This window comes from Neovison vison, chromosome 5 (genome assembly GCF_020171115.1).
Source record: "Neovison vison isolate M4711 chromosome 5, ASM_NN_V1, whole genome shotgun sequence".
In the NCBI taxonomy this organism is placed as follows: Eukaryota; Metazoa; Chordata; class Mammalia; order Carnivora; family Mustelidae; genus Neogale; species Neogale vison.
This window is the reverse complement of record NC_058095.1, coordinates 164,287-179,778: the sequence shown is the minus strand read 5'-3', so window position 1 is coordinate 179,778 and position 15,492 is coordinate 164,287. Positions and strand designations below refer to the sequence as shown.

The following is a 15,492-nucleotide window of genomic DNA, read 5'->3' as shown; positions in this document are numbered from 1 at the left end:
CTGCGTGGGTTTGGATGCCAGGAACATCCCGGATGGGACGCGGGTCACACAGTAGCGGCAAGGCCAGGAGCCGCCACCACAGCCCGGCGGCCATTCCCGGCTCAGTCCGCGCGACGGGGTCACAGCCCCGCGGCTGAGGACGCATCGGCGGGCCGGGCGCCGGCTCGGGTCTGCGTGCACTTGGGGTCCCGTCCCGCATCGCACCGGCCGGGACGCGCTGGCGCCCCGCCCTTCTCCGGCCGCGGCGTCCCGCGGACCCTTCTCCGGGTCCCCCGAGCCGCTTCCCCTCTCGGCCGAGCCGCCCCCCGACCCCCGGCCGGGCACGCAGGGCGCGGGGCGCGGAGCGCGCTCTCGGGGCGGAGTTCCGGCGCGCGGGGCGGGCCCGGGGCGGAGCGGCCGGCGGACCCGCCCCCCAGCTGAGCCGGGACCCGGACCGCGGACTCGCCCGCCTCAGAGGCTCGGGCGGCGGCGGCGGGGCGCGGCGCTCTTCGCTCCACGGCGGCTGCGGCAGCGGCTCGGGCGGCCCCGGCGGCGGCCGGGATGGGCGGGCGGCCGCGCGGGGGGCGCGGGGGTCGCACGACGTGACTCGCCGGGACCTGCAGCCCCGCCCGCCCGCCCGGCCGCGCCGGGCGGAGGGTCTGCTCCGTGGGCGCGGACGCGGGGTCGGCGGCGGAGCCGGAGCCGGAGCGGGAGCGGGAGCATGCGGGGCGCGGCGCGGGCGGCCCGGGGGCGCGCCGGGCAGCTGTGGCCGCGGCCCCCCGCCCCGGGCCCTGGCCCGCCGCCGCCGCCGTTGCCGCTGCTGCTGCTGCTGGCCGCACTGCTGGGCGGCGCGGGCGCGCAGTACTCGAGCGACCTGTGCAGCTGGAAGGGGAGGTGAGTCCGCGCCCCCTGACCCCGGCCCGGGTCCTCCGCCCGCCCGCCGCGTGCGCTCCGCTCCCGGGCCCGCCGACCGTGCGGGGGCGCGGCCCGGGCGGGGACTCGGGCGCCCGCTCTCCGGGCTGAGTCCCGTCCCCGTCGCCCCCGCCCCCGCCCCCGGGTCTAGAACAAAAGAGCCCGCGGCGTCCGGGTGCCCCGGCCGGGAGGACGCCCGGGGGGAGGTGCGCCCGCCGCGCCGCGGGGTCGGTCCCGTCCCCGCAGCCCACTCGCCCCGCGCCGACCCCGCACGGGCGGGGGTCGGTCCTCCGGCCCTTCCCGGCTCTGCCCGCGGCGAGGACTTGCGCGCCCCGGGCGGGAGGAGCCGGGCCTGCGCTCAGGGCCGAGCGGGAAGGGCCGGCGGGTCCGCGGGAGGGAGCGGGGGGCTCGGGCGGACAGAGCCGGGCCCGGCGCGGACCGCGGCGGGGACCCCGCCTGTGCGTGCGGAGACCCGCGGGCGGACACCTGTGCGCGGGCCGAGCGCTGGCCCCGCCGGGCGCCCCCCGCCCCGTCCCCGCCCGGGACCCGGTGAAGGTCAGGCCGCCCTTGGCAGCGCGCGCGCTGGGCTCGGCGACCCCCCCACCCCCGCCCATGCCCCTCCGCCGTGGCAGCCGAGGACTTTTTTTAAACTGAAGTGTGACAAGCAGAAAGGAGTGCAAGTCACAAGTGTGCGCGGGCGGGGCGCCTGGGGGCACAGCTCCTGGGGTGAGAAACCGCCATCGCCGAGGGCGCCCTGGGCCCCGCGGCAGGCAGCTCGCAGCTGGAAAGCCGAGTTTCGTGCGGGTGAAGGAGTTTGCAGAGGGCGAGGCGCGTCTCCTTCTCCGAAACTGCGGGCCGGGGCCGCCGGTGGCTCTCCGCGTGGGGGTGTTCCACGGAGCAGAGCCTCTGCGCGAGCCCCTTGGCCTTGACCTCTGATGGGACGCCTCCCGCAGGCTCACACCTCACGCTGGAGGGTATCACGGGGTTGCTCAGAGTGAAGACGGTTTTTCCGAGAAGGCTGGGGTTGTGCCACTGTGCTGGGCTCTGCGTCAGCAGGGCCGCTGATGGTCATCTTGGGCACTTACAGACCCAGGTCTCTGTGGACACTGGCAAGTCCCCTGCTCCCCACTTTCCACCCCTCCTAGAGCCAGGGTCCTGGGCTGCGGAGGCTGGGCCTTGTGGTGGCCTTCCTCCCCGCCACACCAACTCCCTGCACACGCCAGAGCAGGGATGGAGGAGCTGAGCCGAGGGCCACGAGCTTGGAGCTCTGGGGGAGGGTTGGCCTGGAGAATGCTGGCGCCAGCCCTGAGCTGGCTGGGAGCCTCCGACTCTGACACACTCTTCCAGGGCTGCCCTTTCCCCCACGCTGGTAATTAAACTCCCTGTTTTGCAGCTTCTGCTGGATGAATCAGTGCACCCCAAACTGAGGTCTAGGGTGTCCTCCTTCCACAGGTCAGAAACAGACCCGGTCACACCGTGGGAGCCTGGGTTTCCAGAGGGGCTGACATCCTCTCGAGCTCTGACCGGCGCTCCCTCATAGACCCCTCCGATACCCAGGACAGGCGTCCCCTTCCAGGCATGAGTCCTCTGAGGACATCGAGCTCCGGGACCCAGCAGGTGTCTGTATCCTCTTCTCTACCTGGAGAAGCAGGGGCACTTGCCTGCTGTCCTTCTGTCTCCATCATTGCTGACATACCCCTGGTTCTGGACTCCCTCTGGCTATCCTCAGTCAGCCCAGAGGCAGAGTCCGGCAGGGGCTGCCACAGTCGGAGCTGGAGAGAAGACAGGGCCAGGCCACACTCCTGGAACATAAGGCCCCCTTTGCATTATCATTGCTGCCCCAGTGATCAGTATGCCTTGCCGATCAGCTGATAGATCCTTGCCGTGGGAATCCAAGCGTGCTGATCTGCCCGCTGACCCCCAGAACATTTATGACTTTTTATGAGCTGTTCTAAAGACGGCACAGGGTGGTGCAAGTCCCGATACGCTGGGTGGATTCTGATCCCCTGATAGGGAGGGAGTTTCTGTTTATGACACTGGCTACTCACATTTGACAGGCTGAAATGCATTTCTGGGTGTTTCCAAGCAATGAAGCAGGAGGTTGTGCAATCCCCGTCCCATGAGCAGGGGCAGGACAGCACCCTGATCTTTATTAGGCTGTGGTCGTAAAGGTGGACCACGAACCTTCCCACCACCATCGGCAGGGGTGTGGGTCCCTCACACCTGGCCTCATTCTCCTGCTGAGTGGGGAAATGAAAGCTAACTCCAGTTCTAGTTTCTCCCTCGATCTGAACATTCCTCCTGACTTGTAAACAGGAGACCACCCCTTACTCCTGGTGCCTTCGGGGGTCCGGGTTGTGGGTGTGAGGGGTGTGGGCCCTGCTGCCCCCACACTGGCCTCTCCAGAAAGTCTGATCAATTTGGAATTTGCTGTCCTTTCCATGATGGTGCCCCTTAGGTGTGTCCACCTGGGGAGTGACACTTGCAGACTCCTTTTTTTGGGAACGGTGCGTGAACCCAGTTTAGGCAATCCTGGAAGCAGTCCGTGTCCTCAGCTCCCTGAAGCCCTAGGGTTATGCTCGTCCACACATATGGCTAGAGCCGCGTTCCCCGCTGAGGCCAGCCAGAGCCACATTCCCCGAACTTTATAGCTTCAACCCATCAGAAACCAGTTATTTTATTTTTGTCTGATGGGCGTGCTCTGAGGCTCACAGGTGCCAGCATCTGTGATGTCACAGATAGGGCACATTTTTGCTCCTCCAGCAATTTTGCAGAACCAGACGTTTTTTTCAGGTTTTGCTGTGGTGCTGGAGACCTAGAGCCAGACAGTGAGCCCTTGACTGAGCCCTTGACTTCATTAAAGACCCGTTGGGGTCCCAGGCCGAGAGACTGGTGGGTCTGCTGGACGGGGTCGATGTCTTGCATCGCACACGCTGCTCGCCTTTGGGTGAACACCCATGTCGAGTGCCTGGTCGGACTCTCGGTCGTGTCCGTGGTTCAGGAGAGCATGAGGGGAGAGGCAGAGCAGAGCCCCATGCTGGCCGCGGACTCTGGGGCGGGTGTAGACCCTTCCCTGGGGCCAGTGAAGACATTAGGTGAAGGGTGAAGTAACGGGTGCTCTATTTCTTCTCTGTCCCCCTGCTTGCTCTTCCTGGCCCTCTTTTAGTAGAGGGACTTAGGAATAAATGGGGCCATGTGCACACACAAGATGTCCAGGCTGATAGGTGCAGGCTGGGGATGGCAGCCCAGCCCCCAGACTCAGGTCCGCCTCTCCTTGGGGAGCCATGGTTGGTCACCTGTCCCCACAAGTGTTCCCTCTGCCCCTGCCCAAGATGTGGGTGGGGGGTGGACCTCCGGGTATCCCCCTCCACTGTTTGGATTAAGTGACTCGGTGAGAGGGATCCAAAGCCTCTGGTATGGGCTTTCCTTTCCCTTGAGCCCCAGGGCCCCCTCCCCCGACAGAGAGGGAAGTGAAGACTTGGACAGGTTGGTTTTTATGGGAGAGAGCTTTGAGGATTAGTGTCTGGGCATGGGGCAAGTGTCCAGCTGCCTCTTGAGGCTGGAGACCGGAGAGGCACACTATGATAAGGTTTGTTTTGGCTGCGTAAGAGCAGAGCTAGTTGTAGTCATCTGTGTCAGCCACTCACCATTTAGTCTAATTTTCACACAGCACTAGAATTCTGCTCGTCCGCACATATGTGTCAGATGAGCTTATGTGAGTTTTATTTGACTATGATTTGTAAGTCTGTTCTGTGCGGCCCTGGTAGGCGTCTGAGGCTGAGCCGGCTGCTAGTGACCCAGGGCCTTGTGGGGGCAGGGAGTGGGGTTAGGAGGGGGGGGGGTCACCTCCTCGACACCTCCCTCTGATGTGGTCTGCAGGATGACTGTGCAGCCCCAGCGTGCAGCTGGCCGTTGTATGAAAAGTGAGGTTTTTTGGAGCCCAGGGCGTGAGTCACCAACAGTAAATGCAAACCATATGTTACGTGTTTTCTCCTCTGTAGAAATGGTTTCTGGTAACTCACTCAGGCCAGAGCACTGAATATAGCATTGTTTATGATACACAAAAATCCTAAGAATGTGGGTGAACCTGTCTGAGATCTGATCAGAACCAAATTTCGTGTAATAAAACACTTGGTTGAAGTCACTGGTTGAGTTCCGGGGCTGCTTGGCGGCTCTGACGTAACCATCCGCACAAGCTGACATTCGCGTTAAAATTTGGAGTAGAGGAAGCTTTAACATTTTGGGGGGTTTCAATTTCTTGAAAACATAAGGTAATGACTTTACTCCAGACCTGTTTCACCAAGAGTGTAGCACACTTCGTATTTTCCTATTTAATGTTTATTGGGAGTGAGGTGAATGTGGCACTCAGAGCTTCTCCTTGGGAAGACCAACGTCCACGGACTGTTTGTGTCTCTCTCCCTGTGGCTTCTGCACGCAGTCCCCGTGGTGTCCGTCCGCTGGGGTGGACCCTCACCTTACCTTTGTTTCTGGCTTTCATGCTGTTCGAGTTTGTTTTTATTTTTTTTATTTTTATTTTTTTAAGATTTTATTTATTTATTTGATAGACACGAGTTTGTTTTTAAAAAATACAGTTGGCAGGGCGCCTGAGTGGCTCAGTTGGTTAAGCGACTGCCTTCGGCTCAGGTCATGGTCCCAGAGTCCTGGGATCGAGTCCCGCATCGGGCTCCCAGCTCCACGGGGCGTCTGCTTCCCCCTCTGACCTCCCCTCTCGTGTGCTTTCTCGCTCTCTAAATAAATAAATATCTTTAAAAAAAAATACAGTTGGCAGTGCGGGATCTTCAGGGCTTATTTTTTTAAAGTTAATTTAATTTTTTAAAAAAGATTTTATTTATTTATTTGACAGAGATCACAAGCAGGCAGAGAGGCAGGCGGAGAGAGAGAGGGCAGCAGACTCCCCGCCGAGCAGGGAGCCCGATGTGGGGCTCGATCCCAGGACCCCGAGATCATGACCTGAGCCGAAGGCGGAGGCCTTAACCCACTGAGCCACTGAGGCACCCCTTCAGGGTTTATTTTTAAATTTTATTTGTTTGGGGTCACCTGGGGGGCTCAGCCGGTGACGCGTCTGCCTTCAGCGCAGTTCGTGGTCCCAGAGTCCTGCGTCAGGCTCCCTGCTCTGCCGGGAGTCTGCTTCTCCCTCTGCGGCACCCCCGCTTGTGCTCTCTCTCTCACTTGCTCACTCTCTTTCTCAAATAAAGAAAATCTAAGAGCAGGGGAATGGGCAGTGGCTCCATCCCAGGAGCCCGAGATCATGACCTGAGCCAAGGGCCGACTCAGTACCCGAGGGCGCCCCCCCCCGGGGGCCCCAAGGTTTGCAGATGAAAGTGCCATCGAGCCGTCTCTCTAGGGAACACACATCAGGCCTGTCTGAAGGTGCTGGAGAGGAAACTCACCAACAGCCTCCAGCCCCCAGGGCTTACCTCCCTCACTGGGGCGAGCAGACGGGCCCCTTGTTCTCACACTCGGAGGGAATCTGCCGTCCTTCCCGGCCCTCCATAGGTCATCGGGAACTTGGGTTGGTGGTTGGGTCCTGTGTCCTTGTCATGTCCCAGAAGTTCTGCCTCCGTGGTCCTTGCCTCCACCGTGCAGGGAACCTCAAGGACACAGGCTCCCGGTGCCCCGCTGACGGCTGGCACACCCAGGTGCCGAGGTGTGAGACCCCCGGGGCCTCCGCCGCCGCGGCCCGTCTTGCAGCGACTTCTGGGGTGGGCCTGCCGGAGGGGCCTGGCCGCGGGGCCGTGCGCGACCCCTCCCCAGACCGGAGGGGCCGGGCACAGGGGGCGGCCGCCCGCACGAGGGTGGGGGCTGCTGGGGCACCTGGGCCGGCGAGGCCACATGTGCTGACGCGTGCCCCCCCCCCCCAGCGGGCTGACGCACGAGGCCCACAGGAAGGAGGTGGAGCAGGTGTACCTGCGCTGCGCGGCCGGCTCCGTGGAGTGGGTGTACCCGACCGGGGCCCTCATCGTCAACGTGCGGCCCAACACCTTCCCGCCCCCGCGCCTCCAGACTCTGTGCATCAAGCCCCTCAAAGGCTCCTCGGGGGCCAACATTTATTTGGAGAAAACTGGAGAACTGAAGCTGCTGGTCCGGGACGGGGACCGCGGGCCTGGCCGGGTGAGCTGCTTTGGCTTCGAGCACGGTGGGCTCTTCGTGGAGGCCGCGCCCCAGCAGGACATCAGCAGGAGGACCACGGGCTTCCAGTACGAGCTGACCGGCCGGCCCGCAGGCTCGGACCTGCAGGCTCTGTCAGGTGGGTGGCGTGCCCTGGCGGTGGGGTGGGAGGGGCTCCGGGACAGCCTCGGGGCGCCCGCCGACGGCCCGCGGGGTGGAGGGGTGTTGGGCGCACGGTGCCCCCTTGGCTCTCAGGGACCGCGTCTGAGCCGCGGCCGCGGGTGGGTAAGACCACGGTCCCGGCTCCCTGCCGTGCTCGGCTTCTGTGCCGTGGGGGCTGTAACGGGCAAGGGTGCCCTGGCGTCTCTCCTGGCGTATGGACTAGCTGCGTGTTTCTGATGTCAGGCCCCCGACTTGGCGAGTTCTGGGTGGGCGCCAAGCCTGGTTCGCGCTCCAGGATAATGCAGGGCCTGAACTGGGGGTGCTGGTCCCCGGCTCTGGGGGCGTTTTGTGGGTTATCCCATGTGGAGCGGCGACACGGGCAGCGTGCCAGGAGAGTGGCTGTGGGCAGAGGAACCAGGCAGGGCAGGGATGCCCCTGGGGGTCTTGGGAAGCTCCCCAGGCGTAGCTCTGGATGGAGGCTCTCAGCAGCCCCGGGGCAGGGGTGTGCACGGAGATACTGAGTGGGTTTTAGATTGTCCTTCGTTTTCCCCTTTGGGGCAGGCAGCCAGCTTTGCAGGGCCCTGTGTGGAGGGTAGTGTTGGTCTCTGAAAAGTCCCAGAGGCAGAGACCAAAGAAAGGGGAGTGGCCCCAGGAGCTCTCGCATGGCCTAGGTCTCACCCCTCATGCCCCACCTCGCCCAGCTGCCTGACTGCCTCGGTGCACGAGTCCTTGTCTTTTAGAGGAGCCCAGGCCAAACGTCTCGCCCTTGCTTCAAGGCACAGGTGATCTCACGGGCCCCTCGCGTGTGGGGACACCATCCTTGTCAGCAGCAAGGTGCCTCTCGGCAGTGGGAAGGTGTGAGCAGGTTCCACGGAGGGCGTCCCCAGGAAACCATCTGGCCCAGGTGATGGTCAGGCAGGGGTGACGCTAGTACCCCACAGTGCACGGGGCAGTTCCAGCAACTGTCAGCAGTGCTCAGGCAGAAACACCTGGTTTGGGGGGTAGGCCAGCCCCAGGAAGAGTATAAGCTCCACATTTTAGTGGAGATAAATAAAAGATTTGACGATGGGGAGAAACAGATGTGCTAACAGATGTCCACATTTTATTGTTCGGCTCTCTTGGCTCAGATCTTCCCAAAACTTCAGTCTCTCTCAAAGTAAACTAGTCTCTTAGAGAACATCAGTGTGGGACTTCCAGGTAGGAACCCCCCCACCCAGTGCCTGACTGCCCAGGTAGGCCCCTGCTGTACCCCCCAGATGCTCAACTAGGGCTCAAACTCAGGAAGGTGACGGTAAAAGCTACCGTAAGTCTCAGGACCTGAATGAAATTTTTTTTTTAAAGGTTTCATTTATTTATTTGACAGAGAGAGATCACAAGTAGGCAGAGAGGCAGAGAGAGAGAGAGGAGGAAGCAGGCTCCCTGCTGAGCAGAGAGCCCGATGCGGGGCTCGATCCCGGGACCCCGAGATCATGACCCGAGCCGAAGGCAGCGGCTTAACCCACTGAGCCACCAGGCGCCCCAGGACCTGGATGAAATTTTAACCGCAACAGTCTTTCTGTTGATCACCAGCTCTAGAGTGGGTGGGACCCAGCCTCACCATGGGGGACCTAGAATAGCCTCACAATAAAAACAAAATGTGAAAAAATCCAGTCACCGAGTTCGAGGTTTCTGACTAGTGATCGCTGGCTGAGAGGAGGGTGTGTTAGGAACTTGTTAGCACCATGCGGAGACGGGGGGCAGCAGGGTCTGCGGATGCTGGTGTGTCCCTGCTCCCTGGGGTGCTTGCCTTTCATCAGGGGATGGGCCCCTAAGCCCTTAATGCTGGAGGAATGGGTACGTAATGTGGAATGTCAGCCATCTGGCCATGGTGACGTCCGCCAGGCCCGGCGGGCTCTCTGATGGCCGTGAGCCTCTGGGCTGGCTGCGGCGCTGACCCTGGTTGCAGCTGCGGGAGACTTTAGGGAGGTGGGTGGGCACCTGTGGCGTGCAGGTGTGCGCGAGCCCTCGGGCCAGGCGCCTGGGGGGGCCCCCCGCCCTCTCCCTCCCGGATGAGTCACAGCGTCTGGTTTGTGCTGACTCGAGAAAAGAGAGAGGCTCCCGGCCCTGGACGTTTCTGCTTGGGAGTGTTTGTAGTGATTGTGGTCACCTAGTGGGCACTGGAGCTGAAAGTCAGCTTCCGGGGATGAACCGAGCAGCTCTGGGAGCCAAGAAGAGGCCAGAATGCAGAGGCAGACCTCCAGGCACAGGGCAAGGGGTGGGCGGCGGGAGGTGACGCCTGCCTGCGGGCTGGGGGACTTGGGACCAGGCGCCACACTGCAGGCAGGGTGGGACTCGCTTCCCCCCACCCTGCCCTAGGCCCTCCTCCTTCTCTGGGGGCCTCACCAGGGCACCCGCGTCATGCTGCTCTGCATGGTGCTGAAGAGATCTGGCAGGAACGAAAGGTGGGCATGTGGCCTGACCCAGGGCACTAAGGGATGAAGCTCTGGGGCCATACCCGGGACATGTGCTGAGGTCTTACAGGGGAGCCAGCCGGGCAGCCTGGGGGCCGTCCTCCCCAGAGTCCCAGCCTCCTTGGGAAAACGGGCACCGCCAGGAGCCCCCACTGTCCAGTAGGGTCAGGCAGGATGGCTGAGGACTGTGTCTGGGTCTAGGGGGCAGAGACAGACCTCCTTCTTCTTGGTTTGCCTGGGGCAGCCCAGAAGGACTTCTGGTTCCAGGCTGTCGCACCATTTCTCAGGCAGCTGAAGAGCAGGGGCTTGCCGGCTTGGCCGCGTCCATCGTCGGGGTTGAGCTCTGGGGTCCGTGTGACGCCCGCCCAGAGCAGGTCTCCTTGAGCAGATGAGGCGGTAAGGCAGTGGCGTTTTAGCCCCACAGCCAGAGGGGCGGGTGCCGGCTGTGACCGCACAGCAGTTACGCCCATGGAAACTGGGGAGCCTTGTGATGTGCGGGCAGCCTGGGTCCCCAGTTCTGATGGCCTCATCACCCTCCCCTGTCGAAACCTGCTCTATTGGATGAGTTAGGGGTGAGGGGAGGGATGCGCCCTCCACTGGGGGGCCTTCCCGGCTCCGAGTTTGGTGGTGGCCCTGATGGGCTGGAATGGGCTGTGGGGAATGAGTAGCAAAGTTCAGAAAAAGTGCAAGAACCCTCACTACGTCCTGGGGACAGAAAAGGAGAGAGAACTGGACCTTTTCCTATGGGTCACTTTGTTTCCTGCCTGGCTTCTCTGGCCACTGTAATTACTGGATAATTATTTCTCATTTTGCCCATCTCTGGCCTCCACCTGTGTCCTCGCCAGGAAGAGGGAGGGACGGGAACAGGCCAGGAGGAGAAGCTGGTGGGGTTGGAGTTCCCAGGGCACAGGACACGGGGCTGGGGGCAGCTGACCAGCCCGGGCCAGGGCCCCTGGGGCCATCTCGGGGGATACCAGTGACAGGCTGCCGTGACAGTCCAAGGAGGCCCCAGAGTCTTACCTGGGCCTCAGCTCACGCTGGCCCAGTTCCCGCTGTGTCCCCTTCCACCTGTCATGGGCTGCGCAATGGCCCAGGTGGGTGTCCTGGGCACAGTTTTCGCTTTGGGAATTGCATGTGTCCCTGGGCAGTCCCACCTGCCAGAACAGTAGGTGGCCATCTGTGACCCTGTCCTTGGCGAGGGCCCCCCACCGTCCTCCCTGCCTATACCCTGACCCCCCCCCCCACCTAGGTCCCTGTGGTAGCCCCCGCCTGTCTCCCCGACCCTGTGTTTCCCGTCTTCAGTTCATTTTGTGTGCGTTCCGGGGTAATCTCCCTGAGATGTCCATCCTCAGCCACCCCCTCTCCCAGAACTGTAAGCCCAGCTGGGCTGCCCCCTCCGCCCCATGTGCCCCTGCGAGAAACGAGGTTCGATGTGTCCGAAACCAGCGCCTTCCAGAGCCTTTAGGCGCACGGCTCCGATGCATAATTGTTTCCAGATTGCTTCTCTTGGCGTCCGCAGACTGGATTTTCCAAGACGGTGACCTACGCTTCGTAAAACACGAATTACGAGGCGGGTCTGCAGGGGACTCTGCTAGCTCAGCTGGGGTGGCACTGGCTGACCGAGGCTTCCGGGGGGAGTCCTGCAGCCGGCCGGCTGCCCTCCCCTTGGCTGGGCATCAGCGTATCTGCGGTGCCCGGGGCATGAGCAGGGCGGGCGCACAGGATGGGCTCCTTGGCCGTTTGCGGGGTCCCAGAGACCTGGTGACTTGTGCACAGCCAGGCCAGGGATCTGAACCCAGGCTGTGGCCTGGGCCTCTCACTGCCCACGGCTGCCCCTGTGGCCCGTCTGAGATGTGTCTCAGGAGAGCTTGTGTGGACCCGTGCCTCGTGCCCAGCCTCGCTTGCCGTACTGTGTGCCGGACTCGGGGCCCTACTGGGGCCCCTCCCTTCCGGGTGACTGCTCCGGGAGGGGTCCCCACAGGCGGGCTGTGGCCGCCTCGGGATGGACTGCTGACCTGCCTTTTCCCACCTGCAGGGGTGCCCAGGGCTGGGTCTCTCACCCTTGGGGCACGGACATCCATCCCCACGCAGAGCAGGATGGCGAGGGCCAGTGCTCAGAGACTTACAGAGACACTGTGCTGCCCTGAGGGGCACAGAACCTGCTGGCTCATGCCCTGGGCCCCGGAGGGCCTCTCTGAGCTCCGGCTCCTCGGTGCCTGGCCCTGCCCCTTGCTGCTCATCCAGGTCCGGGTTTGGGAGGGTGACTGGTCAGTGTGTGGACAGGGTCAGCTTTGGCCAGGTCCAGCAAGGGCCAACGCCACGGGTGTTCTGGGGTCTTGTTCCAACAAGACCTCATGCTGACCTTTCCCCAAGCGGGAGACTTTGTGCCAAACCCAAGGGACTCCGCGTCAGAATTGGAGGCCTTGAAAGGTGCGGTGAGAGCCCGAGTGTGTGCCCTCCCAAGTCCGGTGCTGGGTTAGGAGTGGGCCGTGGTATCGGGGAGGGTGGCCAGCACGGGAGGTGCCGCCCCCCCACAGTCTGTCTGGAGGAAGTGAGGGTGAGGCTGGGGTGTGGGCCAGGCTGGGACCGAAGTTCACAGGGCGAGGCCTGGCTTGGCTGGAGGACGCAGCTGGGCTGCCGGGTTTGGGGCTCCTATGAGGTGGGTCTGCCCTGGATGGCGTTTGCAGGCAGGGGCGTGGTTGGAGGGTCCGGAGGTCTCTGGGGGAGGGCTGTGCGGAGGTGGAGGCTCGCCGGCCGAGAATCCCACAGCACGTGCAGGTGGCAGCGTCCCCCCATGCTCACAGAACCTTCCGCGGCCACAGTGGTCCTCCTAGGCAGTGCCCGGAGCCGCCCGTCCTGGCAGCAGACGGGGGCCTGGGGAGCAGGTGACGTGCGAGTGGCCGGTCACAGCATTCTGGGGTGTGGTGGGGAGGCTGGAGTGAAGGCGACTTCCGCTGGGCTGGTGTAGGGCTGCAGCTTCAGACCAGCTCAGGTTGGTTTCCCGTGGGGCAGGGGCAGGCCACGTGGGGACCGCACCGAGGCCAGCCGCCCACAGGGTACGTGCCCTTCACAGCCACATCTGGAGCTGGAGGTGCTGCTGGGTCGGTCGGCCCCCAACTGCGTGGCCGAGGTTCGGGTTCTCTGTCCTGCCCTGAGCTCAGAGCTCTTACAGGACCTGGCGAGCACGTACGGAGGCTTTTGTCCCGCAGACCCACTCCTGACCCTGTTCTCTGCCCGCAGCCCCGTGCCGCCCCTGCGGGGATGCTGAGGTACTGTTGGCCGTCTGCACCAGCGACTTCGGTAAGTGTCCTCGCTCCCCACCACGTGGAGGGAGCCCCCCTGAGCCTGGAGGACCTTCCAGGGCTCTCTTCCTGGGCAGGAGAGTGACTCTCTGTACCCCAGGGGAGGGGCCTGTCCGTAAGGCCAGGAGAGGGTCAGGGGGTCCCCGAGCATTTTCCTCCAAACACGGATGCTAGCCTCACCTCGGAGCCCTGTTCTCCTCTGGGTCCCCTGCTGATTCTGTAGCAGGAGTTCCTGGCCCTGGGGGTCCCAGGATCCTGGCGGGGGCAGGGGGCAGGGGCTGAGGTCAGGGACTCCACTGCCTGCTTGCGACGGTGGCCCAGTGCTCTCAGGCAGAGGGTGGAAGCCGTCCGCTGCATGCGGTGCTGGGGCCGGACAGGAAGCCAGCCGGGCAGGGCCTGGCTCCGAGCACTCCCAGCCCCAAGGTCCTGCATAGCCAGGGTTGGGGGCTGGGCAGGGTCCTGGGTGAGGGCCGGCTCTGCAGCCCCTGCCCATCACCTCCTCCCCTGTGAGCTCCGCCGCGCTGCCCCAGTGGGATTCAGAGCCGCTGCAGGTCCCGTGTGCTAACTGGGGTCACCTGTCCTGTTCCAACTTGAAAGGGTGATGCACCGGTGGTTTCTAGCTCCTGTTTCTCCCCCTTACATGGCTGGGGACAACGATCTTTACCCGCGACAGGGTCAGGGACAGCCCCTCCGGGCCTCATGCCTGTGAATTGTTCTTTTTAATGGGGTTTCCGGAGCGCGGGACCCGGGGTCGGCCCTGGCGCAGATGCCCCGGTGACCCCCTGACCCCCGTGTCCTTGTGTCCGCAGTCGTCCGAGGCTCTATCCGGAACGTCACTCACGCCCCAGAGCAGCAGGAGTCCACCATCCACCTGCACGTGAGCCGGCTCTACCGGCAGAAGAGCAAGGTTTTCTGGCCGGCTCCGGAGGGTGGCGGCTGGCGGGGCCGCGTGCTCACGCTGCTGGAGTGCGGCGTGCGGCCCGGACGCGGGGACTTCCTCTTCACCGGCCACATGCGCTTCGGGGAGGCCCGGCTTGGCTGTGCCCCGCGCTTCAGGGACTTCCAGAGGCTGTACCGGGACGCTGAGGAGAGGGGCCTGAACCCCTGCGAGATGGGCACGGAGTGACGGGGGCACGGGGTGCTCGGATCGGGGCTCCTGGGGCTCAGGCCGCGGGGCACACGCCACGAGGTCCCAGCCGAGGGCTCCCTGACTGATGGGAAATGTTGTAAAATGCAAACTAAGTTATTATATTTTTTTTAAAAAAAGAAAAGTCCATAGGAAACAAACTCCAGAGTCTTAAAATGCCTTGTGTGCCATTTGATACCGTTTTTCAAAGCACCTGACGCCCTTGCGCTCGGCTGGCGTGCCGGGAGCCCACGGAGGACGCCCAGCGCCCGGCTTTGCACGCCGCCTGCGCACAGATCAGAGTTGTTTCTTGTGACGGAAACTGACGGGGCCAAATACATATTTCTTGTTTTGTTTTTGCTTTTCAAAGAATGTGCTTTACTGGCCGTGGTCCCTTTGGGGCTGCAGGCTGTTTCCATTCCAGAGAATAAAGGCCAGCATCTGATGGCGCCGTGGTGCGTGGTCCGCAGCCCGGGGCGGGTGTGCATGGCCCCAGACGGGGGTCAGGGCCTCTCTTGGGGGCAGCTCACCCGAGGGAGCCCCGCAGCCCTGTTGTGGGGTCTGCTGTGGGGTCGGGGCCTGTCCCGGAGGCAGCACACCTGAGGGAGACCCAGCGGCCCTGTTGCTCCCGGCCCTTCATTCCGGGCCCGACTCTGAGGCTGTTACTCTTGTGCTTCAGAAAACACCGCCGCGCCTCAGTTCTTCCTTCCACCTCTGTCCGCCTTAGCATCGGCCTTCCCGTTCCCGGTAGCCAGATGCTGCCCTTTGGCTGCGGCTTCCCCCAAACGCCCCGGGCCACGGCCAGTCTGGGCAGTGGGGAGCTGGTCGGCACCGGGCGACCTCCGCACGCTGGCGGATGAGCAGGTCCCCAGCCGCCGCTGTAACGGACGCCCACAGACTGAGGCTTGGGCAGCCAGACTCGTTCCGGAGGCCAGAGTACAAAAGCAAGGTGCGGGCAGGCCCAGGCTCCCTCTGAAGGCTCTAGGGGAGGAGGAGGTTTCCGGTGGCTGCCGACAGTCCTCGCCTGCGGAAGCGAGTTTCGGGCTCTGCCTCCTCCTGCCGTCTGTGTCCGTGTTTGGGTCCCTCCTCTCACAGGGACCAGTGTGGCCTCCTCTTAAGTGATGACACCTGCAAAGACCCTATTTCCAAATAAGTTCAGTCACAGGTTCTAGGGTGGGAATTTAGGAGGACACTACTCACCCTCCAGGGGTCACTGGGGTATCAGGTAATCAGACCTCAGCCCGCATCCACATCCGTGGATCAGGCGACTAACCCAGGCAGCTCCGGGAGAGGACACGGCACGGCCGGGAGCTCACCAGCCACACCCAGGACTCCGGCACGCCGTGCGGCCACAGGTAGGTGCCCTGTGCTCGCTCAGGTGTGGCCTGCGTCAGGTAGGTGCGGCCTGCGTCAGTGTGGCCTGGCTCAGGCA

General features: G+C 63.2%; 1 protein-coding gene across 1 annotated transcript; it reads left to right on the top strand.

Annotated features, from left to right (window-relative positions):
- The first annotated feature begins 700 nt into the window (after window positions 1–700).
- METRNL (meteorin like, glial cell differentiation regulator) lies at window positions 701–14,509 on the top strand. Its single transcript, XM_044247136.1, has 4 exons — window positions 701–873; window positions 6,774–7,159; window positions 12,873–12,932; window positions 13,744–14,509. The coding sequence occupies exons 1-4, from the start codon at window positions 701–703 to the stop codon at window positions 14,058–14,060; spliced, it is 936 nt and encodes a 311-aa protein (XP_044103071.1). The 3' UTR covers window positions 14,061–14,509.
- The last annotated feature ends 983 nt before the right edge of the window (window positions 14,510–15,492 follow it).

Bases quoted from the DNA above. Each gene is read 5' to 3' on its own strand.
- METRNL (XM_044247136.1), top strand. From the start codon at position 701: ATGCGGGGCGCGGCGCGGGCGGCCCGGGGGCGCGCCGGGCAGCTGTGG. The intron at 7,160-12,872 runs GTGGGTGGCGTG...CTCTGCCCGCAG, and splicing joins GGACCTGCAGGCTCTGTCAG to CCCCGTGCCGCCCCTGCGGG. The intron at 12,933-13,743 runs GTAAGTGTCCTC...TTGTGTCCGCAG, and splicing joins CGTCTGCACCAGCGACTTCG to TCGTCCGAGGCTCTATCCGG.